This window comes from Sycon ciliatum, chromosome 1, assembly GCF_964019385.1.
Source record: "Sycon ciliatum chromosome 1, ocSycCili1.1, whole genome shotgun sequence".
Classification (NCBI taxonomy): domain Eukaryota; kingdom Metazoa; phylum Porifera; class Calcarea; order Leucosolenida; family Sycettidae; genus Sycon; species Sycon ciliatum.
The window spans coordinates 36,968,452-36,995,120 of NC_088643.1; the positions used below are offsets into that span (position 1 = coordinate 36,968,452).

The following is a 26,669-nucleotide window of genomic DNA, read 5'->3' on the forward strand; positions in this document are numbered from 1 at the left end:
ACCTGTGTCTGTGCACGTGTATGTATCGTTCAACCTGTGTCTGTGCACGTGTATGTATCGTACAGTCTATATCTAGTCGTAGTTACCATCGCTGCTTGGTCACTGCTTAGAGTTATTGTGTTATTGTGTTGTTGTGACCAGGTAACCCTAGGTTCCAGCCTAACCCTGTGGCTCAGACTAGAAACGCAATGTATCCAAGCCCCACAGCCCCACAGCCCCACAGAACGTGCAGGACCTTCTGAAGGTCATAGCGACGTGACCCGACCTCATTCGCAAACCATCATATTCCTTGCAAGCCCTGGGTAGAGCAGCACGAACGGGTATTACTACAGTCAGACTCATAGACGTTTCCCATTTCAACTTCCTAGACCAGGCGTAATATGAATACAGTGATAGCAATGATTCTTCTTCCTTCTCATTGACACTCATGTACATGTGTATCAGTAACTATTGTACATTGTACACGTATTATAAATAAGTACAGCATACCGAATGACTATTCGGGATTACCGGTACGGTACATGCAAGCTACTGGGTACGGGAGTGCACAAGAGGAAGGGCCGAGCTATGGATATTGGGAAGAAAGGCGGATCATCACTGAATAGTCTGACCGTTGTGGCATGATGGATGCGTTACAAATAACAACTGCCTTGAACTGGCTAGTTGTGAGTAGGGAGTAGAACAATATCATTCTTGTACTTCTCCCTGGTTGTGACCAGGGAGTAGTACAATACTACTCCCTGGTTGTGACTCTAAGGTGAGCACAGGATACTAGAATGCAGTACATGTACATCACATTACTGTACACGTAAGTCTCCGAGCGCTGAGAACAATGCCAAATGCTCCTTTGAAATTCAAGTGAAGAACATGTAGCACACGATTACACATACGCGAAGGCATAAACACCGCGAAAAAGAATTCTAGCACCGCGCCGCCTCTTCAACGACACCGCCGGATAAACAGGACCGCGTCCCTAGCTACCACGTAGCACTGGTCAAGGAGCCATGAAAACGACGGGTCTTATCAGCTTTCATGGCTGCCACGGACCAGGCAGGTATGTTGGGTTTAGCTGTGCCAGTAGTAGTAGTAATGCTAGGCCAATACATGTAGCAGGAGTTTACATACCGGTAACAGCATTGTAGTTATGTGCATGGACATGAACAAGAGTTATGTACTTCGAAGTCCTGCTCTTGATACGAATGAGCAGTTGTAATTCAGTTTCAATTTGATGGCTACTAGTACTCTGGACTGCTCTGCATCATGTCCCAGGCGCCCAGTTGCTACTAGTACTCTGGACTGCTCTGCATCATGATATCATGTCCCAGGCGCCCAGTTGCTGCAAACACTACTAGTAACTGTGTCACCAATCATGATGTAGGCGATTCGCCACCCTGGAGAATATCCAGGCCATATCACCCACGACAAGAACCTCTATCAAGTGGTGAGCAGTACAATTCGGCTTTTCAAAAATATACATAATAATACGATGTTTCTCTACTCCTCACCTCCGTGCGCCCTCCAGCCTCCAGCCGACTAGCTCAGTAGCTACTACCTTCGGTAGATAGTCGGCTGAAGAGCGCACAGAGGTATTATTATTCTTTATTTCCACGATGGCCCATGGCCAATAAGGAAGATAATATGATTCAAATCAGTCCAGAATCATATACTAGTAAAATCAGTCTAGCAAGTAAGGAAACCAACACATTGCAGAGGGATGGGGTCACGATGGGGTACAGTGTGAGCTACTACAGGAGCATATGGATGATAGAATGAGGCTAGACGCCATTGATTTAAACGCATGCTTGCTATTTGTTTCACGCAGGTCGGTATAGGACTGGCATCGTTCCTTATGCACGACATTGTGCTTATCGCAGACTACATGTACGCCATTCGTCACTGCATGCTTTGGATAGAGTTGGCTTGCAGCGCAGACAGTGTTTGTGTCCTTTGCATGATAAGAGCGCAATGTCCTCTCTCACTCTTCCCATTACCAGCACGAGCCGTACTAACTAACTTGATCCTGGTAATACAGGTTTCTTTCTAGTGTTATGATGTCAGATGACTATTATCACTGACAGTCTAGTCTGTGCACTAGTACTAGTATTATCCTACATGTATGTGGAGGAAAACTTAGCGCCCCACCCCAGGCCCAGGCGGAGGTTGCACAATGTGTATCTCGGAGTGTTTTAGATCAGTGAGAAGGAAACATGTCGTCCGCGGACATGGAAGTGTAATGACTATAGCAGGCACACGTTTATATTGTTGATGGACACTCAGAACTGTATGTAACTCCATACTGGAATATCCCGCACTACTGTATTCAGTTGGTTGGGGGTTGTAATGAGACACACTCGTCATGACTCAGGCACGCAAAAGTGCCCACAGTGAGCTCGGCAATTTCGTGTCGTTGTTCCACAGCGCGCGCGCGCGCGCGCGCGCGCGTGTGTGTGTGTGTGTGTGTGTGTGTGTGTGAGAGAGAGAGAGAGAGAGAGAGAGAGAGAGAGAGAGAGAGAGAGAGAGAGAGAGAGAGAGAGAGAGAGAGAGAGAGAGAGAGAGAGTGAAAGAGAAAGAGACACGACTTCGTCGCGTATTCGCTCAAGACAAGTACGAAGCGAGCAATCGGAGGTGTAACGGACAAACACGGTTAACAACAATAAATTATAATACGCCAATTACTCTACATGCACCTCTGATGTGTATTTCGATCTCGCAGCACATTCGCTTGCGTTGACTCAATCGTCCATTGCTGCGGAGTTACGCAGCACATTCGCTTGCGTTGACTCAATCGTCCATTGCTGCTGAGTTACGATTGGTCACAAGCGTGTAGTCACCTGTTGCTGTTAGTGCGTAATCACGTGATCACGGTTTGGACAAGCTGTACCGTGTAACGGCATGCGCGGCAGCGCAGGTCACTGTCAGTCATTTCCGTTTCCCTGCAGACCTTTCTCACGTCATCCGGATGTTGATCAGTCGACTTCACTTCAACCTGTTTAGTTGGAGATCGGGCAAGGGCGGATCGGCCGGAGAGTGCAGTGGTGGTGGTGTGGTGGATGTCTGTTGTCAGTGTTGACAAGCCAATGCATGGGTGTACGGATGCTCTTGCCATGGCTGTGAAATGCTCATGTGTATTTATTGTTACACTACCGCAAACGTATTGTGTGTGTACGTACGTGCGCGCGCGCGTGTGTGTGTGTGCGTGTGTGGTATGCTATTGTCCACGCAAACAGCGAACAGGACGTAACCATCACGCTACTCGTTGGATGAAGAGAGCCTCGGCATGTGGTGGCGGGCTTGTAGCCTGAGTCTTTGTAGGCACTCTGTGTACTTGATGCCGGTGGGCTGGCCCCCTGACCGAGACCTGCCGCAAGTACAAGGCTCGGAGTCAACTTTGGCGACGCCGGGAAGGAGTATCTACTTCAAGTACTAGATTCTACACAAGAGTTACACAAAGGAAACTCGAAAGTAAGTGCCTTTTTGGTTGTGACTCAGAGTTTCATGCTACGTCTAATAGATTTTGAACAGCTTGTCTACGTCTTTGACCACGGCCTCACGACTTGATCATCGGGTGGCTGCACGAACAGTCTGTATCAGTATCAATGTGTGATGGAGCGATGGGTTCGGGAAGCGTGCAATCCGTCTAGTGTGACTTTGCCTATCATAGTCTTACTCCCGCTAAAACTAATGACAATGTAGCCAAGCTAAGCCGCGATTTCCACCAGCTAAGCCGCGATTTCCACCGGTTTCACTTTCAGTTTGCTAGCATTATTATTATGATTTTTATCCCATCGATCCTGCAGATACATACATATACGCGAACTGACAGCATGATGCCTCGACGGATGTATCGTATCGACGGAATAGGATAGATACTGCATGATTTTGATCAGATCGATGTGACCCCCCTCCAACCCGTTGTGTACTCTTGGTAGAAGCTGGGAAGGGAGGAGAAAGGGACTTGATGTAATGATTTCATCGTGATCCTCCACACATCCACACATTGGGTGATAGAGTGGAACAAGACAAAGGTATCGATTCACAATCATGATCAGGTGAAGATTTAGCTTGGTTTTCGTCGACTCATTTCAGTCATTTGGCTCTCATCGACAGCACCAACCAACCCATGACCAGGACTGGGACGTACTCTTGTACAGGTTCTACTGAAGTACATTTTCAGTAGTCAGTACTGCATCGAACAGTATTCTCAGTGTAAGGTTCGCTGTGATGTACATAATTGTGTGCATCGCAAGCATACTGAAGTACAATCATACATTATGTCATGTCTACTTGTACTGCCTGGACGGCCTGGACGGATGTGGCAACCTGCAGGCTTGCGCGCCCGGACGGATGTCTGCTTGTTGATAAAGTTTTTATACTCTAGTGTAGACTGCTGACGCCTCTTCTACTAAGGACGAGCTAGCGCTGCCTATAACAGGCTGAAGGTGTAGGATTACCACGGCTGGGTGTAAGTGATAGCATCAATGCGGCCCTTTTGACGGGTGTAGTGCCGAGTCTCGCTCAGACTCAGATTGATAGAAACTGTGTGCAGGGTTGAGCTCAGTGAGCAACGGTTGCTGGTGACCTCGCATACCCGTACGGTCGTACTGTATTAATGCTAGTAGTGTATAGCGTTAGTGTGTGCTTCAGGAAACAGCACTACCCCGTAACCCGTGCAACACTGTCACTGTGTCGGTACTTGCCGGAAGACTCCTCTTGCCCTTGACGACGACCTGCTCAGCACAGCACGTAATTGACCCCCTCCCCTCTGACTCACTCTGAAGTCTGAGTAGAGCCTCCGTTCGTTCATTCCCAGCGTGCCGCTGCTGGAGCGGCGGCGGCGCGGAAATGATGGAATATCTGTGACGCAGAGGACCGTATCTCCATGCGGTTTAGATCTTGCTCCATTTCTTCCATGGCATTGGCATTGGTTACTTCCGTCCCAGGTGCGTCACACTCACAGCAGTCTAGGCTGTGGAAACTGGAAATGCTGAACCGACGTTACGTGTTTGACACCGGGGTTGCTTGCACCAGCCAGGGGGGGGGGACCCTACACACAATAATCGAGGGTATTATAATTTATAACATTATAAGCTCCCGATACCCCCACCTTCTTTACTCTTGACCAAATCAGGACTACATAACCCCGTGGGTTACCCAATCCTGTAGACAGCTAGGTGTTTCGGCGATCTGGGCCTCATCAGTGCAGCTACGAAAAGTAGCGAGCGTGCATAACGCAACAGCCCTAAACTAAAGCAGCCTACTTGTACCAATGCGGGGCAGGAGTGCTCAGCAATTAATTAACAAGACGAATGCCGAGGAGCGTAATATCCAATGCTGTATTTCGGCCATTTAGGCCTCATCAGCACAGCTACGAACTTTAGTAAGCCGAACTATCGGCCATGGTGCAAAGGTGGCACCACAGACGTAGCTTGACGTGGGTTATGTACTCTTGATATTATGGAGGGGGTACCGGGTATCTCACAGTCACAGCTCTTTCTGTACATCACTGGCACTCTGTCTTCCCTGCTTCACAGCTCTGCTCCACAGCCCTGCTTTACAGCCCTGCTCCATAGCCCTGCTTTACAGCCCTGCTTCACCAACCTGCTTCACAGCCCTGCTTCATAACCCTGCTGCACAGCCTTGCTTCACAGCTCTGCTCCACAGCCCTGCATCACATCCCTGCTGCTCCACAGCCCTGCTTTACAAGTACTAGTTTACAGCCCTGCTTCACAACCCTGCTTACAACCTTGCTTCACAACCCTGGTCAAAACGGGTTTATAGTTTATACAAACAATACGACATGGACAGAAGGAAGAACATCAAAGATACAAAGGATGAAAACTCAACGATGAAATCAAAATGAAAATTTGAAAAAGTCTAATCCAAAGAAACTCAAGGCAGATGTCACCAGGTTGTGTAAAAGATTAGTAGTAGTAGTAGTCGATTTTGAATAACATAAAAATCCTTAAAAATTCCATGAACTCGTTGTTGTCTGGCCATGTCTGCATCTATTATACTCTTTATGGCTAATAAAATTGCTTTTTCCACGCCGACTCTTTACTATGTAAAGTATGTAGTAGTAGTATTTATTTTATTTACCATCGGATGCCTCAACAGTGATCTACACAACTCTTAAGAGGGCCGATAACGGGAGTAAGTGGAAAGGAAAAGAAAAGAAAAGAAGAAAAAATAGAAAAAATTGGAATCCAGACATCAAGCAGTACAGTAATCAAACACCAACTTGGTCGACTTCAAGCTTAGTACAAGAACTATCAAGATCATCGAGAAACTCAACAGATTCCTAGACGAATGCTTTGAAAGCTGTAAAGTGTGCATGAATGATTCACAACCCTGCTTCACAGCCCTGCTTTACAGCCCTGCCTCACCAATAGGCACCGGCGGATTATGCCGGCATAATTATTGGCATAATTTGATGGTTGAAAATTTGGAGCATAATTAGGGTGCGTTCTTAAATCCTCTCGGAAAAGTTGGAGACTCTCCGAAAAGTTCGAGAACTGTTCTTATATCCTCTCCGACTTTTAGGAGGCTCTCCAAAGCTCTCCAAGCTCTCCAAGCTTCAGAGGTGGTTGAAACTAATTACTTGGAGATTCCCGCGGTTTGGGATCAGCGCATGCGAACTACGACTAAAAGCCACGTGTTCAGCATGAGTGTACGCATTTCCCTTTTCGCATACGCACATACATTCATCACCCAAGATCGCGGCCCCTTTGACGCTTCATTTTGCTTGACATGTGGAAAATATCTCGGAATTCTTCGAGACCCGTTCTTGAGTAATCCCAGTTTCTTCGACTTCTCTTTTCTTCTTCTTCTAGAAGCCAGAGAATATAAGAACGCACCCTTAATTTGGCATCCTCTCGGAGGTAGGAGCATAACCATGATAACTACACGAGTATACATGTACCACAGTTCTAGTATGTAGGCTATACAACTGTGTACAATGCACCTGATCAGTGCTGGTGGTCTGCATGGCAAAGGGTTCGGAGGTCATGCAGATAGTGTTTTCAATGAAAAGCAGGCATGAAGGGTAGAAATCATGGCAATGCATTATTGTATGCTCGAACTCGTCTTCTTCAAAGTTCTTTCTCACACTGACACAGTACATGTAGCAGAAGATGCGAGTGAATCAGCTTTCATCAGGTATCCCGGGGCGGACGAGATACATGTACATGTAGAGGGGACGGTTTCAAATAGGACACCGGTTGCAAACCGGAACGGACTCAATATTCACTTTCTCTCTTGGTATTTTGATTAGAAAACATATGTCACAGTGAGACTACTATGTGTTATACTCCGAGCCAAAATTTCATGGCTCTGCGATGACCAGAAGCGCCATATCAAGCAGGTGAGTTTTTGACGTGTTGCTTCGCACTGCGACTTGAGTTTTACGACTTTCGAAAAATCAACTTCTTGTCGCAGGTAAACAGCGGCTCGCCTCTCGCCAATAAAGCACCGCATACCAATCAAAACTAATGGAAGCACACACAAGGCTTATTGTTACTCTATACTGGCCGTCGTGGAGCGATAGCAATTACCTAATTTCAGACCCAGAGTGAATTTGACGTGCACTCTAAAACGTGTCCGGTTTGGAGCCACCTCTGATTTGAACTTTTTTGAAGCGAAAAATTGGGCAACTTGGAGGCAATGGGTCAACACAAAGGAGTGGCTCAGTTCGATTGACTCTGGCCCCAGAGCAAACTTCAACATGCCAGTTTCCTTCCACAAACATATTTCGAGTGAAAAATCAACGCTGATGATCTGTTTGGGTCTATACAAATTTGGCTGTCAAAACGTCCCGGTATCGAGCCGTCTCCTCTACATGTAGTGGCGGGTAGTCCGCAAAACTCCGTGTACATGTACCGGTACATGTACATTACATTTGTACATTATGCATGTTACGAAGTCATGACCAGTCTGGATTTTAGCAGCCATGATATGACTGCAGGCTACGGATATTGCTCTAAATTGATGCCAGTATAGATGATGTTCGGTCATGATGGAAGGAGACGTGGAGCTAGGGAGAGATGAGCTGATTATTCGCAGGGTGAGGCCCAGGGTGACATCGGATGGACGAGTATGATGATTACGAAGACAGTTGAACATGATAATTTTCAAAGGTAACTCAAACTAATTTGGCAATGAAATAATATTTTTACTGAAGTACAAAAGAAATCAAGTAATGAATAGAAGAAGTAAATTAATAATTATGGTTTTCTCTTTTCCATGTTGACCACTTACATGCATGGACACCTTGCCCTTGGTATGGGGATACTTATGTACAAGTACATGTATTTTCTTGTACTTATGGCCACTTGCAACTTGCAAGTACGAAAAAGGCACAATTTCCCGAACTTTGAGGCTCCATAAGTACAACAAAGTGAATATATATCCCCGGGTGCCAAAGCATAATATGAGGATTTTACGAGCATAATGCAAGAATCCATGAAAGCATAATTCCTTGATTTCGCGTGCATAATCCGGCGGTGCCTACTCACCAACCTGCTTCACAAGAATCACAACCCTGCTCACAACTCTGCTTCACAGCCGTGCTTCACAGCTCTGCTCCACAGCCCTGCTTTACAGCCCTGCTCCACAGCCCTGCTCCACAGCCCTGCTCCACAGCCCTGCTCCACAGCCCTGCTCCACAGCCCTGCTCCACAGCCCTGCTCCACAGCCCTGCTCCACAGCCCTGCTCCACAGCCCTGCTCCACAGCCCTGCTCCACAGCCCTGCTCCACAGCCGGCCCTGCTCCACAGCCCTGCTCCACAGCCCTGCTCCACAGCCCTGCTCCACAGCCGGCCCTGCTCCACAGCCCTGCTTTACAGCTCTGCTTACTGTACTTCCGCACATATAACCATGATAGCCGCATGACTAATGATTGTGCTTATGTCTGCGCACCCCCCAATTATAAGCCCATGCGCTTTTTGTTATGTGAACACTATTGGTGAAACTTCCGGGAGCTGATCACTGCTAAGCATTGTGATAACACCGTTGTTTAGGACACAGACAGACCTTTATTACACATACAATTACAAGCGCATGGTAGGCACCGGCGGATTATGCCGGCATAATTATTGGCATCATTTGGTGGTTCAAAATTTGGAGCATAATTAAATTTGGCATCCTTTCGAAGGTAGGAGCATAACTACATGATTGTACCACAGTTTTAGTACATGTATGTAGGCTACACAATTGTGTACAATGCACCTGATCAGTTCTGGTGGTCTGCATGGTACAAGTAAAGGGTTCGGAGGTCATGCAAATAGTGTTTTCAATGAAAAGCAGGGTAGAAATCATGGCAATACATTATTGTATGCTTGAACTCGTCTTCTTCAAAGTTCTTTCTCACACGGACACAGGACATGTATGATGTAGCAGAAGATGCGAATGAATCAGCCTTTATCAGGTATCCTGGGGCGGACGAGATAGTGACGCCGGGTAGTCCGCAAAACTCCGCGAACATGTAGATCTACATTATGCATGTTACGAAGTCGTGACCTCTGGTCCGTCTGGATTTTTGCAGCCATGACCAGATGACTGTGCAGGCTAGGGATATTGTTCTATTAAAGGGGAAGTTAAGGCAAAAATTAAAATTTCACCAGTTGTAGTCTTTGGGGTGCTGAGTCGAATGGTCTTGGTCCGAGAAAGCTGAGACGCTCCCTTCCTACTTGAATCCCAATCGAACTCGCGCACTTCCACCGAAACTGGGTGACTGCGCCCTACTAGATGGGGATTTGTATGCAAAATGCCACTGAAAGCGCCATTTCGTTCTTATAAAAGCGCGGATGACCGCGATTGGCCCATATGTTGTAGTCTTTTGGACGCTGAGTCGACTGGTTTTGGTCCGAAAAGGCTGCGATGCAGCGTTCCTCCTTTATTCCCAATCGAACATGGTTGAACAAGCGGTCACGTGCTCCTGGGTGCCCAAATCAGCTGGTCACCACGCCAGCAGGCGACAACTTTCACACCAAGGTTCAACTCGAGTTCAACTCGAGTGACAGGACTGCACCCAAAAAAGGTCAAGCAGGCTAGTAAGTAATTAGTTGTACCCTGCAGGCACGGTGACCAGGTGACTGGCGTACGCAGGAGCACGTGACCGCTTGTTCAACCATGTTCGATTGGGAATAAAGGAGGAACGCTGCATCGCAGCCTTTTCGGACCAAAACCAGTCGACTGAGCGACGAGCGAAATGGCGCTTTTAGTGATATGACATTTTGCATACAAATCCCCATCTAGTAGGGCGCAGTCACCCAGTTTCGGTGGAAGTGCGCGAGTTCGATTGGGATTCAAGTAGGAAGGGAGCGTCTCAGCTTCCTCGGACCACGACCATTCGACTCAGCACCCCGAAGACTACAACTGGTGAAATTTTAATTTTTGCCTTAACTTCCCCTTATTGAAATTGAAGTATAATTGATGTTCGGTCATGATGGAAGGAGAAGTGGAGCTACGGGAGAGATGAGCTGATTATTCGCAGGGTGAGGGTGACATCAGTTGGACGAGTATGACGATTACGAAGACAGTTGAACATGATAATTTTCAAAGGTAACTCGAATTTGGCAATAAAAAAATCTTTTTACAAAAGAAGCCAACTAATGAATAGAAGAAGTAAATAAATAAATGTTTTCTCTTTTCCATTTCTACGGTATGCACGGACACCTTGGTATGGGGGTACTTGTGTAGCATTTTCTTGTACTTTAATATGGCCACTTGCAAGTACAGAGAAACCTCATTAGGAAGAACACTGATAAGACAAAATGTTTGCTTTCATAACTGAGCCCTGCTTCACAGCCCTTTCTCCACAGCATGCTTTCATGGTTTATTATGATTTTTTTAGTGTTTATTTGAATTCGGATAGCTCAACAGTACAGAAGTACAACTACAAAGAGTATGGAATAGAAGGCTCAACAGTCCTGCTCCAAAGCCCTGCTTCACAGCCCTGTTCCACAGCTCTGCATTACAGCTCTGCTGCACAGCCCTGCTCCACAGCCCTGCTTTACAACCTTGCTTCACAGCTCTGCTTCATTTTTATATTTATATTTTTTATTTTTTACTAGCAAACACAGCCCTACTAACAGTAATCCGGGGAAGAGGACAACTGAAATGACACTGGACAAGAAGACAAACAGAAAGGGGAGTAGGGGCGATCATAGCTCTGCTTCACAGTCCTGCGTTACAACTCTGCTTCACAGCCCTGCTTCCGACGGCCCTGCTCTACAGCGCTGCAGCCCTGCTTCACAGCCCTGCTCTACAGCGCTGCAGCCCTGCTTCACAGCCCTGCTTTACAGCTCTGCCGTCACGCAGCACAGACCTGCTCCACAGCCCTGCTTTTTATAACCTTGCTTCTCAGCTCTGCTTCATGGCTCTGCTCCACAGCCCTGCTTCACAGCTTTGCCACAGCTCTGCTTCACAGCCCTGCTTTACAATCTGGCTTCACAGCTCTGCTGCACAGCCCTGCTCCACAGCCCTGCTTTACAACCTTGCTTCACAGCTCTGCTTCATAGCTGTGCTTCACAGCCCTGCTCCACAGCTGTGCTTTACAGCCCTGCTTCACAGCTTTGCCACAGCTCTGCTTCACAGCCCTGCTCCACAAGTCAACCCTGCTTTACAATCTGGCTTCACAGCTCTCACAGCCCTGCTCCACAGCCCTGCTTTACAACCTTGCTTCCGTGACAGCTCTGCTTCACAGCCCTGCTCCACAGCTAGCTGTGCTTTACAGCCCTGCTTCACCAACCTGTTTCACAACCCTGCTTTACAACCTCAGTTCACAACCCTGCTTCACACTTGCCACGGATTGAGCCAATCAGAGCGCTCACAGGCAGGGCATGAACCTCTGATCATGCCCTGCCATTCAGGCCCTAGGGCTTGAATGGCACCTTCACAGCCCTGCTTTACAGCCCTGCTCAACAGCTCTGCTTTTCAGCCCTGCTTCACCAACCTGCTTCACAACCTCACTTCACAACCCTGCGCCACAGCGCTGCTTCACATCCCTACTTTACAGCTCTGGTTCACAGCCCTGCTACACAGCCCTGCTCCCCCTGTCTGTGTCTAGTAGCAGTACGTCTGTGTCTGTGTCTTTCTCTGTCTCTCCACAATACATCCAAATTTTCCTTTCTTAGAACCGCAATCAATAGGACAAGTTGAATCGACATGTAAACTTTATCCGTGCAATATCAAGCAAAAGGTGGAAATCAGACACGCATGCACCATGTGCACCCCCAAACACCAGATTCATCCAATTACCGAGCATACCCTTTGTTTTTCACTTGTTTTGGTCTTTTGGACAACAATATTTGACGTTTAATAAGAAATAATAATAATAATAATGATAATACGGTAGAACTAATCATGTCCGCCACAGTCCAATATTAAAACTTGAAACAAAAGAATCAAAACAAGAAAGAAGGCAAAGAGAGATAGAGAGAACTTGAATAGTGTGCGGAGAGCCAAGTTTTCATTTTTTTTTCCCCGCAGAAAGATTCCAAGAAGCATCAAAACTTATACCAAACGATTCAACGAATACTACATTGACTGACAACTGTTTCTTGTCATGTAGCTTGAGTTCGAAAAGGAACACAATGTAAGATAAACGGGGAAATTTCAAACTTTGCAAATAGAATGATGGATTGTCAGAGGAAAGGTCTAGAGTGCTACATGATCAGGGATCGTGGAGAAAATGTTTCATGCGGAATATCTACGAGATACACAGAACAAGGTGTGTAGAAACTGCATACTGTACTGTCAAGACGTTTTTTAATTCGAGTCATAGAAACCACAAGCGCATACTGTTGGTAAAATTAACGTATCCAAGGCCTGAGAATACGCTCTTGATTTTCATAGAAAAAGAAGAAGAAGAAAGAAAGACAAGCCCACGTGTACGTGTGTGACGGTGACGAGTGAGGTAGAAAGCAACCAGCAGCTCATGGAGTGTGTGCATTGCAGTGAGGTAGAAAGCAAAACCAGGCTCATGGAGTGTGTACATTGCAGTGAGGTAGAAAGCAACCAGGCTCATGGAGTGTGTGCATTGCAGTGAGGTAGAAAGCAACCAGGCTCATGGAGTGTGTACATTGCAGTGAGGTAGAAAGCAACCAGGCTCATGGAGTGTGTGCATTGCAGGCAGATGTCAGCACAAAGCAATGGTGCAATGTGGTGCAGTATTAGAACGTTTCTTTTTATTATATATTGGTCATGCCAAGCCAGGGCAAGGGGAGACACAGAATCAGTCCCTGGTGCCTGTTGCTTGTCGAGGCAAAGTGAAATTGAGAATGGGGCAGTGCGCATGCAGAATAATACTGTCAGCAATGGTGTGGTTTATGAGTAATCAACGATGCGTCCGGACTGTGTACGTCTCAGCATGTCAACAAAACATTCTAGGACCAGACACACACACACACACGCACACACACACGTACACACACGCACACACACACACGTACACACACCCACGCACACACACACACGTACACACACACCCACGCGCGCGCGCACACACACGTACACACACACGTACACACACACACACAGCAGTGTGTTAATTCGTGGGTACGTGTACTAGAGACAACAGCCTGGTGGTCCATCGTCTGGCGACGCTGTGTCTTGCAGGGCCTGTACTTCACCTTTGCCACTGTCCGTGTACGTACGCAGTGCCTCACGTATATAGTACTTTAGCACACGGCTTAGACGTTTGTGAATCCATGACTCAGAATCGTCCGTCTCGATAGGGTGCTGGCTAGATGCAACACCAGCAAATCTTAGCACCTCCGGGGTCTATCGGGGACCACACAAGCAGACACAGCATAGAGAAAGAGCATAGATTGAATGACAAAATGAGTACACACTGCACAGAGATAGAGCACGGAGTGGACGCGTGCATTGGTCATCACCACATCACATGGTTTTGCAATCTAGCAAAGAGGATCCAAGCCATTCATTTCTCGATTCGCACTTTAATATTGTTGGTACTAGTATCGGGATCTTTCATCAAAGTCGTCGTCAAGCAAAAAGAGGGACTGCGCTCACAGGCCCTCGCGCTTTTCTGGCAGTGTTTGCGTACATAAAAATCAGTTAATCTCTATGGCCCAGTATGGGGTATGGGGTATGTCCAATGGTAGGACACATATTCTCTACCTGTACGGGGTACCAAAGATCGGCGATGTCGGTTAGAACGAGATCAAGGTGTCCAGACAAACTCTGGAATGAATAGTTCTTGACCAGGGAGGTCAGCATCACGCCCGTACTAAGGTCAATACAATCACCAACTACTGTAAGACATGTTATTATAACGAGTCGCAAATTTAACGATTGTCCAAAAAGATATGCTAACGATCTTTCAGTATTCTGTCATATCCACACACAGCATATATGAAGCAGTACGGCCTCAACGGATCTTATTACAACGAAGAAATGTCATCCGTTAAAACGTTAGATTTGCTTCCTCGTTATATACATGTCTTACAGTACAGTGTACAGCTGTAAAACTTCATTGAAGTACTGAAGTATGACATTTGGAATGAAACGTACATTCCGGATTTCCTTGCGGACAGCTCTGCGTAAACACCACTGGACGTTTTTGTATCTTACATTGCAAACCTAACTGTCTCAGAAACAGCAGGGACAATGAATGGCATGCACAGAGCATTACGAGAACATTAAACTCAGAACCAGAACCCGAACCAAAACCAACTAAGAGCAGCGGCAGCAGCAGCAGCAAAATAGACAGTGGTGATGCAGGGCAATCTTACCTTATAGAGGAGAATACCAAGCAATACCACAACTAAGCCAGCAGTCATGAAAGCTGTAAACTGTGTCTTGACCTCCTCATGGAAATCCCCAGTGATCTATGAACATTGGACAGTTACAAACCACACCCACCCACCAACACATACACAACACGTGCACAGATGCACACACACACACGTACACAGACGCACCCACTCACCCACACAGACATGCCCACAGCCACACATACCCACACATACCCACACGCACGCACACAATACTACCATGAGCAACAGCAGAATTCGGCAGACCGGAATTGGGCACAGGAAATATTGGTGCTACTTCCAGTAAACCTAGAAACTACTTGAAGTAGTATACAGTAGAATGCTGATTATCCCAACGTCAATTATCCGCATTGCCTGTTGCATTGAATTGAAGGACTAAAATGAGTGTTTGTTGAATTTTCCTACCTGAAGCACCATTCAAACAGTATACTATACAAGATGTATCACAACAGGCGTGAGTCGAAATGAATCACCAAACGTGTCATTTAGAGGAGCTGAAGTGTGTCTAGTTCCTGTGGTACTGAAGACGAGATTGAGAAAATGATGAAAATGTTTTAGATGGATGTGTGACCGCTACCTTATCCGAACATACTTCTCATCCGAACGCCTTGGAGACAGCCCTGCGCCCCGATACGAGGGGTGCGGATAATCGGGACTCTACTGTAATCATGAACACTTGGTGATTTTCGTACTGAATGCACAACAGTGAAAGTATGGTGGCGGCGAGCTCAAATCTAACCTTCAACTCGATACTTCAAAGTTCAAACCGTCTTTGTGTTTATTCCAGAACACACGCCCACGCCCATCACAACCACCCTCTGTGCACGTGTATATGTGTGTGCAAATCACTGTTCCTTACCCCTTTGCTGTTCTGGAAGAAGACGGCAAACATGGGACCAAGAGTGACCAACGCCATTGTGAACGTTGCACTCTGTTGTTGTACAGTGTATGCCTGTAGAACACAAAACAACGCACAGTCAGACAACACACAGCCAGACAACACACAGTCAGACAACACACAGCCAGACAACACACAGTCAGACAACACACAGTCAGACAATGCACAGTCAGTAGGAGAGTTTAAACAACGCACAGTCAGTAGGAGAGTTTCAGTGACTACTTGCACCAACTACCCACAGTGCGATACAGTAATACCACCCTTACGGGACTGAAAACAAATCCTTAGGCGTGTCTACCACTGGCACCCCAGTTCTTGTACACATGCCCGTGTGTGCGTGTGTGTGTGTGTGTGTGCGCGCGCGCGCGCGTGCGTGTACATCTGGACCTATTGCACTGATGCACAGGGCCAGCACACACCAGAAACTATCGACAAAACTAACCTGGAAAATCATTTGAACCGAAGCTGCCACAGCCAGCAGTGCTACGTATGTCATGGCTATGTCGCAGTGGTCCTTGAAGTGCAGATCCAAGGTACTGTTAGTCACATTACCAGTGAAGCCACCATGGCCAGCAAATGTACACTGGAATGCAGCCTTCATGTTCTCGCCCAAGACATGGACATTGTGGCCAACATCCGCACACTGCGGTACAACGTTAGGCAACAAGTTGAGCCAGAACACCACCAGCAGCCAGAAGAAGAGCCAGATGTTGTTGAGAGCCACGGTAATGGCAATGTTCAGTTCGCCGGCTTTGGCACGGCGCTCATCATTGCCTTTAGAATACTACATAACAGCGAGCACAGAGCAGAGCACAGAACAGTATGATATAATGTATGCATACACTGATGATAGAAGACATGAGCAACATAGACAGGATCAACTGCTCTGACAACAGCTTTGAAAAAAAAGAAGATGGGAAGAATAAACGTCATGGCCAGAAATTTTATAAAATAAAACTTTGCAAACATGCTTGAAGTATGAATATGTAGACCTACCCTGATACACCAAGTCCATCCTCAAAGGATCACTATGTGGCGTACTTTAAAAAAAATGTATGAATAGCAAATACCAGCCTCAGCAGTACAATGCAATCCACAGCACAGCGCTATTCAGTAGAGTATAGTATAGAAGGATGTAGTAGGCAGTAGTAGGCAGTAGAAGGCAGTAGGCGATACACCACAGGATGCAGTTACCTGGAGGAAGTATTCGTTGATGATATTGACCAGACCAATAGGCAACGTAGAGAGAAAGTACAGGAAGTCCCATGCAATCTGTGTAAGTGACACACATGCACATGGACACACAGGAAACACACAGTACCGGTGCGCACAACAGAATGTGTGTGTTAGATTGTAACCCAATAACAGTGGATATTGGCAAGCATATACCTACTTGGTCCGTTTCATCGCAATTGTCGCTTATCTCCCGCGCACCTTTTGACAGGTAAAACCCAGTCCAATCTCGATATCTAACTCACATTCGTTTGGGAGGTTGTGATGGCAAGATCAAAGGAGACCAGAAAGAAAAAAAACATCGCGACTAGCGCCATTGGCATCGCGATTCATACAATTTTGATGGGAAAGTGGGAAACTTTTCGCTGCAGTGAATGCACTGCATGCAGTGAATGCACACATTCACTGCAGCGAAAAGCCAAGCGCAGCTCAAAGACCGGAACTGTAGCAGGGGAAATCGACAACCTGACCTGGAGAGCGTGACAGTCACGGCCAGGCCAGCCAGCTCAGTTGTTTGATCTGCAATGTTTGATCTGCAATGTTTGAACTGCAATGACCTGGTATTCTTTGCAAGCCTGCAAACTGATGGCGAGATGGTGGCAAAGAAGACATTGTCCGACCTGGCAGCGGCAGTACAAGAGTCGTGGTCAGCGTATCCAGCAGAGCGTATGATAGTTGTCTGGAGAGGGATGTGTGCCTGATTCAAAAACATTGTTGAACACACAGTACTGTAGTGACAGACGGGTCACTCTGCCCACGTAACCCGTCGTTCCTCCAAGTGCCAAAGTGACAGCCGCGACTGTTCCTTTCCCATCGCTGCTACACGCCAAGCGGAGAAAGCAAGAGATACTCTACGCCAGCAGCTATACACACCAGTGAATGTCAGCTCAAGTGGCATCAGCTCGAGTGATACAGAGCCAGAGTCGGATAAACTAAAGCGTGAGTGCAAGAAGGCGCTCCGTCGCTGTTTTCTTTTGTACATTTTTTGTAACCTTGCTTCCTTTCTTCGACTTGCTTCATCAGATTCCATCCCTGAATTTATTTCTTGTGGCGGACAGGACTCCTGTATCATGCTTCTTCACTATGCGTATTGGAAATTTTACAGAGCCGTAAAAAAACTCCTGTTCTTAGTTGCGATAGATAAGCGACAATTGCGATGAAACGGACCAAGTAGATGGACCCGAGTCCAAAGCCCACGGTTAACTTAAATTGGACACACACACACACACACACTTCAACTAGACTGTGAGGCAGCAGCATAAGGAGAGCAGCTATGACATGATAACACTGTTCAATACCAGACAGTACTCACGGAGTTGGAGTCACCAATACAAATGGATGACACATTCTTTGCGATGAGAGTAGCTTCAACATCATGGCATTCCAACATGAAGTCAGTGGCGTTGGTAGAGTTCAATGATGGATCACACGAGCCGGACTTGAAGTCTTTCTCCATTGACAGTAAAGCGCCACCAATCACAACAGCAGCGCCACCCAACTAAAACACATACCCAGACACATACATGTGCACAGTTTACATCAGCAAATGGTCAGCCCTGCGAGATAAAGCTATTGCTTCATCAAGCAATGGTCAAGTTCGTTCAGGAGCTGAGTTGTTTTGGCGTAAACTGACTAAATGGGAGTCACAAAATCATGAAATCAATAGATTTATTACATGTACGTATCCCAGTTTTGCCCTTTACGGCAGCTAGCATCTTGATGCAAACTGAATAAGTTAGAAACGAATATATACAGGAAAACTACACGCACACATTGCAATATCGTACGCTTGCCAGCACAACATTGGCATAACAGAACAAAATAAGCTGCAGTGCAAGTGACTGGACTAACCTGAAGCCATGTATAGCGTCGCTTGAGCAATACATAACTCATGACAATGGTGAAGGGGATACTGCCTTGCGTTAGAATAGCCTAATGGCCACACACACACACACACACACGCACGCAGCACAGATAAAAGAACAGACTGTATAAATGTACAGAGAGAAAAGGGAAGAGCATATAATGCTTTATTTCATTCTAGAGTTTCCAGAACACACGGAACGGCAGTGAGTCAATACGTATGCATTGCAAACATTAATTAAAAAAAAAACAAAAACACAAAACAAAACGACAATCTGCCTACCCTTGGGTACTTACAAGTAGTGTTTATATTGCACTGTGCTAAACAACCTAAGGCAACACAACACAATCATTCAGTTACCTGCAAAATGCCAGATACATGCGGGCTGCCGAAGCCAGCCGTCACATAGTTCAGCATGAGCAAGAAGCCAATGAGCTGGGGAACTGGGAATTTCATATAGGTGCGGTTGATGGGATGCGACATCGTTTGACAATCTTGCCCTGGGAATAGAAGTGAGTTACGCCAACATGAAATACAGATATGTCAACAAAAAGGTTACTCCATATACATGTACATGCATCGGGTATACACTACATGAATGCAATAGAAGGCTGTAATCACTCCACAACTACATGTAGACATGTGCTCATGCAGACACACAAGCATCACCATCCACCAACCCAACTCACCCACACAAAAAGGAGGGGGGGGGGGGGGGGGGGATCAAATATGACCAGAGAGGGTTCAACATTGCACAGAACGCCAGTGTTTAACACATACCTCCCATCACCATGAACCAGATCTTTCTCGCCAACGCCACGAGCAGAGCCACAATGGTCGTGAACACTGCCACGAAGAGAAGCATGAAGTAAGCATGTTCTGGCATGGCGCGGCCCCATAGGACAAGGTAGGTAATCATGAAGCCATAGCTCAATGACATGATCACAGCCGTGCAGAACTCAAAGATGATCTTCAACACCCGATCCATCTTGCTTGCTGTTGACGGCTGTAACCAACCGTGAGTGAGTAAGTACTAATGACGGCTCTGATCGCCTGTTAATGATAGCGTTACCTCGCTAGGGTGACAACCTGCAGTAAATTAAACCAACCAGACAAGCAAAAGTACAATGTAGCAAGGACATGCTTCCTTATCCTCTTCCTCGCCCCGACCCAGCACCACCCGGCACCAGCATAGCACAAAGCAGACTCTAGAGCATTTTGTATACATAATGCCTAACATAATCACCAGCCACAGGTGCAATGTTCAACAACAACAACAACAACAACAACAACATCTCTTATTGGCGATGGTGCCATCGTGAGAATAAAGAATTCAAACAACAACCTCTTATTGGCCACAGGCCATCGTGAGAATAAAGATAAGAAACAAGCAAAACAAAACAAAAACGCAACATCATTCAGCCAGTGGAATTCGTGTTATCTGTTGTAGATGCGCGCACAACGGTGCCCCTTTCCCCTCATTCTGCTCATTGTCAGCACTTTGTACACTCCTTTCTGGAAGAAATGCTGACCACTTGGCATACTATGATTTCGACGTAATCTGGCAATGGTGACCACTTTTCTTAGTACTCCGCAAAGCAATCACTTTTTCCTACAAGTACTCCGTTTTCCCCGTCAGGGTATAATCTTGTGCCTTGGTCATTGTCATGTCTCTGGAGTCTTTTATCTCTGTCTTATCTCTAACGTCTAGTCGGTGATGTTTATCTCTGAATTCTCCTTCCTAATACCAAAAAAGACTGTGTTAGAATATTCGTTGAGATTATTACTACGACATTGTGCTGACGGGAGGCACAGCCACTGAACCAGGGAGTGCACTGAACTATCAAGCGAAGAAAAAAAGCCCGCAATGTCAAAGGTGTCTGTCTGCGTCCACAAAAGGATACAAACACTCAAATCTGCATTTTTCAAAAAAGAGAATCTTCAAGAGAATAAGGTACAATACGGTACATATGGATGTATCTCAGGCGCGTCGCACCGACTTTGGAGGTGGGGCGGCCATGAAAGGGGGGTCCGTGGGTCCTCCCCCGGGAAAACTTTCAAAAATTGAAGCCAATTGCAAGCATTCCGGGCATTTGGTGCCATTTCAGTGTATGGTAACTACAATGAAAGACTTTTTGATTCTGCAAAAAACCAAGAAGGTGCTACGATCGGGGACAAACATTACCCTCCCCCGGGAAAAAATTCAAAAATTGAAGCCAATTGCAAGCATTCCCAGGCATTTGGTGCCATTTCAGTGCACTGTATTAAAAGCAGAAATTTTCGGTGGTGTAATATTTTCGGTATTCTCCAAAATCGGCGGTTCGGTGGAGGGAAATTTTCGGTAAAACCCGTTTTCCAGGTAAGTGTATTAGTACTAAAATGTATACAGTACCGGTAGTACGGAAATTTTCGGTGCGTTTTATTTTCGGTAAAAATTGTCGGCACCGAAATTACCGAAAATAAAACACCACCGAAAATTTCTGCTTTTACAGTACATGGACTTTTGATCCTGCAACAAACCACGATCGGGGACAAGGATTCGCCACATCTGCGCTGAGATCATTGCACTTTGTTGCAGTGTGCTAAAAAAATAAAAATAAACGCCCCATGGCCGCCCCGGCCGGTGCGGTTCCGACGCCCTTGTATCTAGAAGTAGATCAGCAATGATATGAATGCGTCTCTCCGGGCGCGCGCGCGCGCGCACGACACGCAAAGCAATCGCAATCAGGAGTAGACTAATCATAACCCATTACGTATCTGACAGTTGCTGTGCGTGTTGGTTGAGAGCAGGGGGTACTATGCCCTGGCACCGCGCATCTGGCCCATAGAAAAGAGATCACAGTTGCATACTCTTGTTTACGGACTCTATAGTATACTGTACCAGCCTTCAGCCTGAAGTTCAGGAGCTGGCCCAAGCCTGTTGGATAAAAGTAGGTCTGGGTATTATACATGCATGAAATATGGACGGCGGGGCAGGGTGATTTCCGACAAAAATCTCAATACAGTCACCATGCCTGGTCATGCAGTCAATCAATCAGTCACGCATGCATGCAGTCAACCAGTTACCTACAAAAATGTTACCGCACGTCGTGTCACTTGTGCTCGCCAGAAAACCACGGACATAACTTCATAAGCTACACAACATCCCTCAAAAGTCTCACCTGATCTGAAGAGCAAGCGGCAACGAAGACCGGTCCGGGACAACCCTTCCATAAAGGATGAGGCAGTAAGTGCTACTTCATCAACTAAACATCACCCACGTACGTGGCAACACGTCTCTTCCACTATGATTTTTTCCATGAAAAAAAGTTTTGAAACACAGATCAGCTACTACCAAGAGTAGATAGACTTTCAGGAGCGGGGTAGTGATTCATATCAGATCCCACCAATTCCCCCAAGCATAGCTTCGGCAAGACACTGTCAAGCGCTGAGAGCTACAACTGTAGAGAGTCTTTGACTCGCAGCCATTACTAGCTTCTTGACAAGTCGCATTATGTGGCAGGCGTGTATCGTCGTTGAACGGGATCGGATCCGCGGAGAGCTATAGTCCATTTCAAAAAGATTAGCAATCAGGTTTTGGTCTTAAAAAGTACGAAGATAAGGGAAATTTGGACAACAAAGTACATAGAATGGCTTGTTAGGACACGGCAAATTGTTCTGTGAAGGTTTCGGAACAATTGGACCAGCCGTTAAGGAGTTAGAATTTCGGCCAGGTTTCCGGCCTTTTCCCATGGTTTACAATTTGCCCTGGATGTCAGTATCGATTTTTTTATCAAAACCCACGATTTATCCTTTCCTTTTTGGCCTTGTGGTTATGAATGCTGTCTGCTGGCCATGAAGTTGTGAGTTCAAATCCCAAACTATCCTCAAGTCAAACTTTTTTTTCATAGTTTTGGTGATCACGCTGGTACAAAAAGTACAAGCCAAAGAAGGTGGCTGCGCCAAACGACTTGTTGTTGTTGGAGCTCGCGTTTCCTGCCGAACTTACTGACACTTGACTGCTTCACGCCATGTGAACACACCCACAACACTGAAACGGTGTGAGTGAACACGGAAGTCATTGCGCTGCAGCTACGTGTTGTTGAATACAACGGCACATCGATCGATCGATTTCTCTTTGAGAATTACATGTATTTCAGTATTTCAAGATCGCCAATTTATTTGAATTTAGGAGTCAACGCCGTCTTCTATCAGCTTTCACAGGTGTCTGCTTTTCTCAAAATGTCGTCGAAGTCACACGGATAGCTTTGCCAAGTCATGGCCTTGGGAATGAGTCTGTGTCGATGTCGTTTTCGTCACATCGTGAGAGTAAATTGCATCGCAGCTCAAAGAAATTGGGCACGAAACGAATTGGGACCCATCCCGCTCGTCAACACTTACCACACTTTCGACATGTCCTCTCTGACTCCATGTCGATACGAGGAAGAACTCGTTTTGTTGTAAACCAGACGTACATGTACCGACGTGAGTGAGTTATCATTTTTCATGCTTTCGCGCGGATTATTTCTTCGAGTTCACAGTGAGTTTTTCCAGCCAGCTCTCGAGCGCGCATACGGTAAGACGGCAAACTCCCCGGGCGATCGCCAGGATTGCTAATCTTTTTGAAACTGACTGTATACACATGTAGAGTAGAGAGGTTACCGGTACCGTACCGGTTTTTGTTTGTGCGAACACGAGGCCAAAGCCTGCTTGGCTCCACTGCGATGATGCAGCTACAGAAAAAAGCATGTACATGACGTAGCATGCATGTACATTATGTATCGTGATCCGTGACTAGCACGGCATGGCATGCACTAGCGCATAGTATAGCGAGGTCTCGGCGGCGCGGTGGCATGGCCTCCGCGCTCCAACACTGCATGCAACGTGCAGCTAGCTGCATGCTAGCAAGACTCTTGATGCTAGCTAGCGAGTCCGCGGAGCTGGAGTCGCGGACTAGTCGACTGCGCGCTAGCTGTACAATGCAGCATGCCTAGGGAGTCGTAAAATACCGGGTATTTTACGACTCCCTGGTTTGATCTTGATCTTGATGTGTTTGTTGACGTCATCAAGAGTTCATAAGAATCATAACCGCGGGGTTATGAACTCTTGACGTCATGTGACATGTGGTTGGTGGGCCGCGCGGCGCGCGCCGCGTTCTGTCGTTTTGAACAGTGCAGTGTGACATGTACATATTATGTGAACGCTTTGTTCCGATCTATTTTTGAAATATTTTCTCACTGAATTATTTCTGAAAATTGGCATTACATGTATCTTTCCTTTGACAAGTCAGTGGTCAGGCATAGCCACATACTGATAGTTTGCTTACAGGCAAAGGTGGATTCTGTAGCTGGAGGGCACCCCAGTTGTGCAAATCATCGTAGCCCCATACCTTGACTGCTTTCACTTGTCTTCTTCTCTTCACTCAACAACTACTAGTATTATGAGTATTCAAAGTCCGAACGAGGACAAGATGGAGACGAAGCGCCTGTTGAATGGTACCCATGAGGATAACCTATGTGGCTGTGGCAGCAGTGCTGTCTGCCACCCGGCCCGTGCTCCTCACCGCTATATTATGTTGTTGTTCATGTGCTTCTTATCATTCGGTGAGTGAACAGTGCAGTTGGCTCAGTGAGTCTGAGTTTTTGCTGAGTACTGTACACCTAGAGAAGAAACTGTCTGAAGTAAAGTTTGACACATTCATTGTTCATGTACAGAGTCCTGGACACGCCTGAGGATGATACGGCAGTAGTACACAACTAGCAGTAGCGAGAGGACATGCGCAAAAGCTTGCGGCTTAGGTTTTTTCTCCAGAATACAGAGTTCATGAGACGTCAGCGTGCGCATGAATTTTCTTGTGGCACAAACGCCTTATAGGGCAGCATAGCATGTACAGTAGAGTCGGGTGCCGAAGAATGTGGAGAAGAACGTCCAGCCTGAAATGCTAAGATGCCACAGCCTAAAGTTGAGAACGTCGGTGTTGGTTTTCCGGCGGCTTTTGGGAGAAGTACATATGATCCAGTACAAATTGTTTCTAAGAACGTGCTACAAGAACGCAGCCAGATTTCTGAAAAATGAGAACGCCCTAGGCTAACCCCTTGGAAACAGCGCTCTTGGACGCGCGACTCCTGTAGGGACCAAAGTTTCACAAGCCGCAGGATATGACCTCGATGGAGCTCAACGGAACATGTCAAAATGGATGATGGGGAGAGAGGTGTGTGTGTGGGGGGGGGGGGGGGGGGGGCGCAGTTCAAGAGAGGGGCACTAGTATTAGTGGCAATACAGCGTACAGCAGCCTCTCAAGTACATCCTTACCTGTATTCTGGCAGGTACAGCAGCCTCTGCATCACACATACTTTAACTGTATTCTGGAAGTTTCAGGCAGCACTGGTACAGGCACGCAGCGCTTATCTCAGCCTCATGATTGACCAAGCTAGTGGTCTGAATGGCTGAAGGAGTAGTGTCGAACACCCACTTCACATCTTGTGCAACTGCCCACAAGAGTACAATGTAGCATACAACAATTTGTATGTGCTACAGTGCTCTGTATTCTGTTCCAAAGCACTACCTTTGCTGGGCTGAATTGGAATGAAACACGATTGGAGCTCTTGTACTTCCAAGTAAATGCGCGATAAGCAGCTTGAAATCGGAGGAAGAAAAGAAAAAAAGCATCACTTACCACTCCTGGTAAGAGTAGCTTGTGACCACCTAGAGTGGGCAACACTGGGGTCTCTGATCCATACCCACCGGAATACCTTGTGACCACCCAGAGTGGGCAACACTGGGGTCTCTGATCCATACCCACCGCGCTGCTCATTTAAATTTCTGATCTACGTCATTGCATTCCAGTGGGTGCGAAGTAACCACATATTGACAAGAAGTACCTTTCTCACCAGCCAGAAGTGCTTTTTTTGCGGCTGGGATTTACGCAGAGCTGGGACGGCAGACTTAGACAGATCAACACAGCAGGATGACAGAGATCAAGAATCTAATGAAACGCTACTCTTGCTAGCACCAGTATTGCGTGATATCGTATCCCACATGGCTGTTGCCCTAGATCAAACTCATCTATGATCTTGTAGAGTGTGCTATGTTTCATGATACTGCGGAGCATAACTCGTTTTGTTGTCCCATGCAGTATTGCAATGCAGTACTCAGCTCATGCTTTGAACTTATCTAAGCGTAGTACTAGTAGTGTGGTGTTCAATGTGGTGTTCAATGTGGTGTTCAATGTGGTGTATTTGGCTTTTGGAACCCATCTACTGTATAAGTACAAGTTTTCGTTTACAAAATCTTTCGTTAGATCACTCCAGAAGGTTTGTTACGTACTAAATTTCGTTTTTGGTCGAGGTCTGTCACCCCGAACGTTCAGAAAAAAAACATTAGTTTGGTACAGACTTTAGTTATTTCGTGCCCCCTAACGAGTATAGCGAAAGTTAATTCCAAACAAAACGCTGTACTTATACAGTACATGAAAAGCAGCAGACTATGGCAAGCGACTTGGAATAGTATTTACACACGAGATGTACATACGCATGAAACAGTCACGCGGGATAGGGTAAGCGAAGCATTGCCCTTGCACGCGTGAGCAGTAATGGGTGCGGTATCTGCACACGCGGCCGTCATCGTTTGTGCAGATATCGGCCGATATTGCCCACGTGAGCGTGCACGGGCAATATGTTGGTGCTTGTCGCACCCCAACAAGGGCTGTGTATCGATGGTCAGCAGATTGTAATGCATGTACAGTTGTAGCTATATTGTGATAAACCATTCATGCTCAATACACTCTTGCAGTGTGCATGCATGCATTCGTGGAAACCAGTGCTCCCTCCCCCACTACCACGGGATTACTATCACTGTTAGTTTGTGCGCTGTATATTATGCCTGATTGGCACTTGAAGGC

At 46.5% G+C, this 26,669-nt stretch overlaps 2 protein-coding genes across 4 annotated transcripts in view; one reads left to right on the top strand and one right to left on the bottom strand.

Annotated features, from left to right (window-relative positions):
• Nucleotides 1-12,251: 12,251 nt before the first annotated feature.
• LOC135824195 (crt homolog 1-like) lies at nt 12,252-25,513 on the bottom strand. 2 transcript variants are annotated; one of them, XM_065336936.1, is made up of 10 exons: nt 25,082-25,513; nt 19,571-19,879; nt 19,151-19,290; nt 18,778-18,858; nt 18,239-18,424; nt 16,888-16,965; nt 16,136-16,477; nt 15,655-15,747; nt 14,754-14,849; nt 12,252-13,779 (listed from the first exon to the last, which is right to left on the bottom strand). In XM_065336936.1, exons 2-10 carry the CDS (start codon nt 19,776-19,778, stop codon nt 13,564-13,566), a joined length of 1,440 nt encoding a protein of 479 aa, XP_065193008.1. In that variant the 5' UTR covers nt 19,779-19,879; nt 25,082-25,513; the 3' UTR covers nt 12,252-13,563. The 2 variants fall into 2 exon arrangements, with proteins under 2 accessions (XP_065193008.1, XP_065193001.1); XM_065336929.1 differs by lacking the exon at nt 25,082-25,513 and adding an exon at nt 21,952-22,453.
• The window catches only part of LOC135824177 (major facilitator superfamily domain-containing protein 1-like), a 41,064-nt gene continuing 38,424 nt past the window's right edge, over nt 24,030-26,669 (top strand). Inside the window, exon 1 of one of the 2 annotated variants that reach the window (XR_010554844.1) lies at nt 24,030-24,372. Coding sequence is in view for 1 of the 2 variants with exons in the window: in XM_065336920.1 (XP_065192992.1) it covers nt 24,210-24,372 (163 nt within the window). In the remaining variant the exon portion in view is untranslated. The remainder of the gene's footprint in view (nt 24,373-26,669) is intronic. The other variant, XM_065336920.1, reaches the window with a different exon arrangement.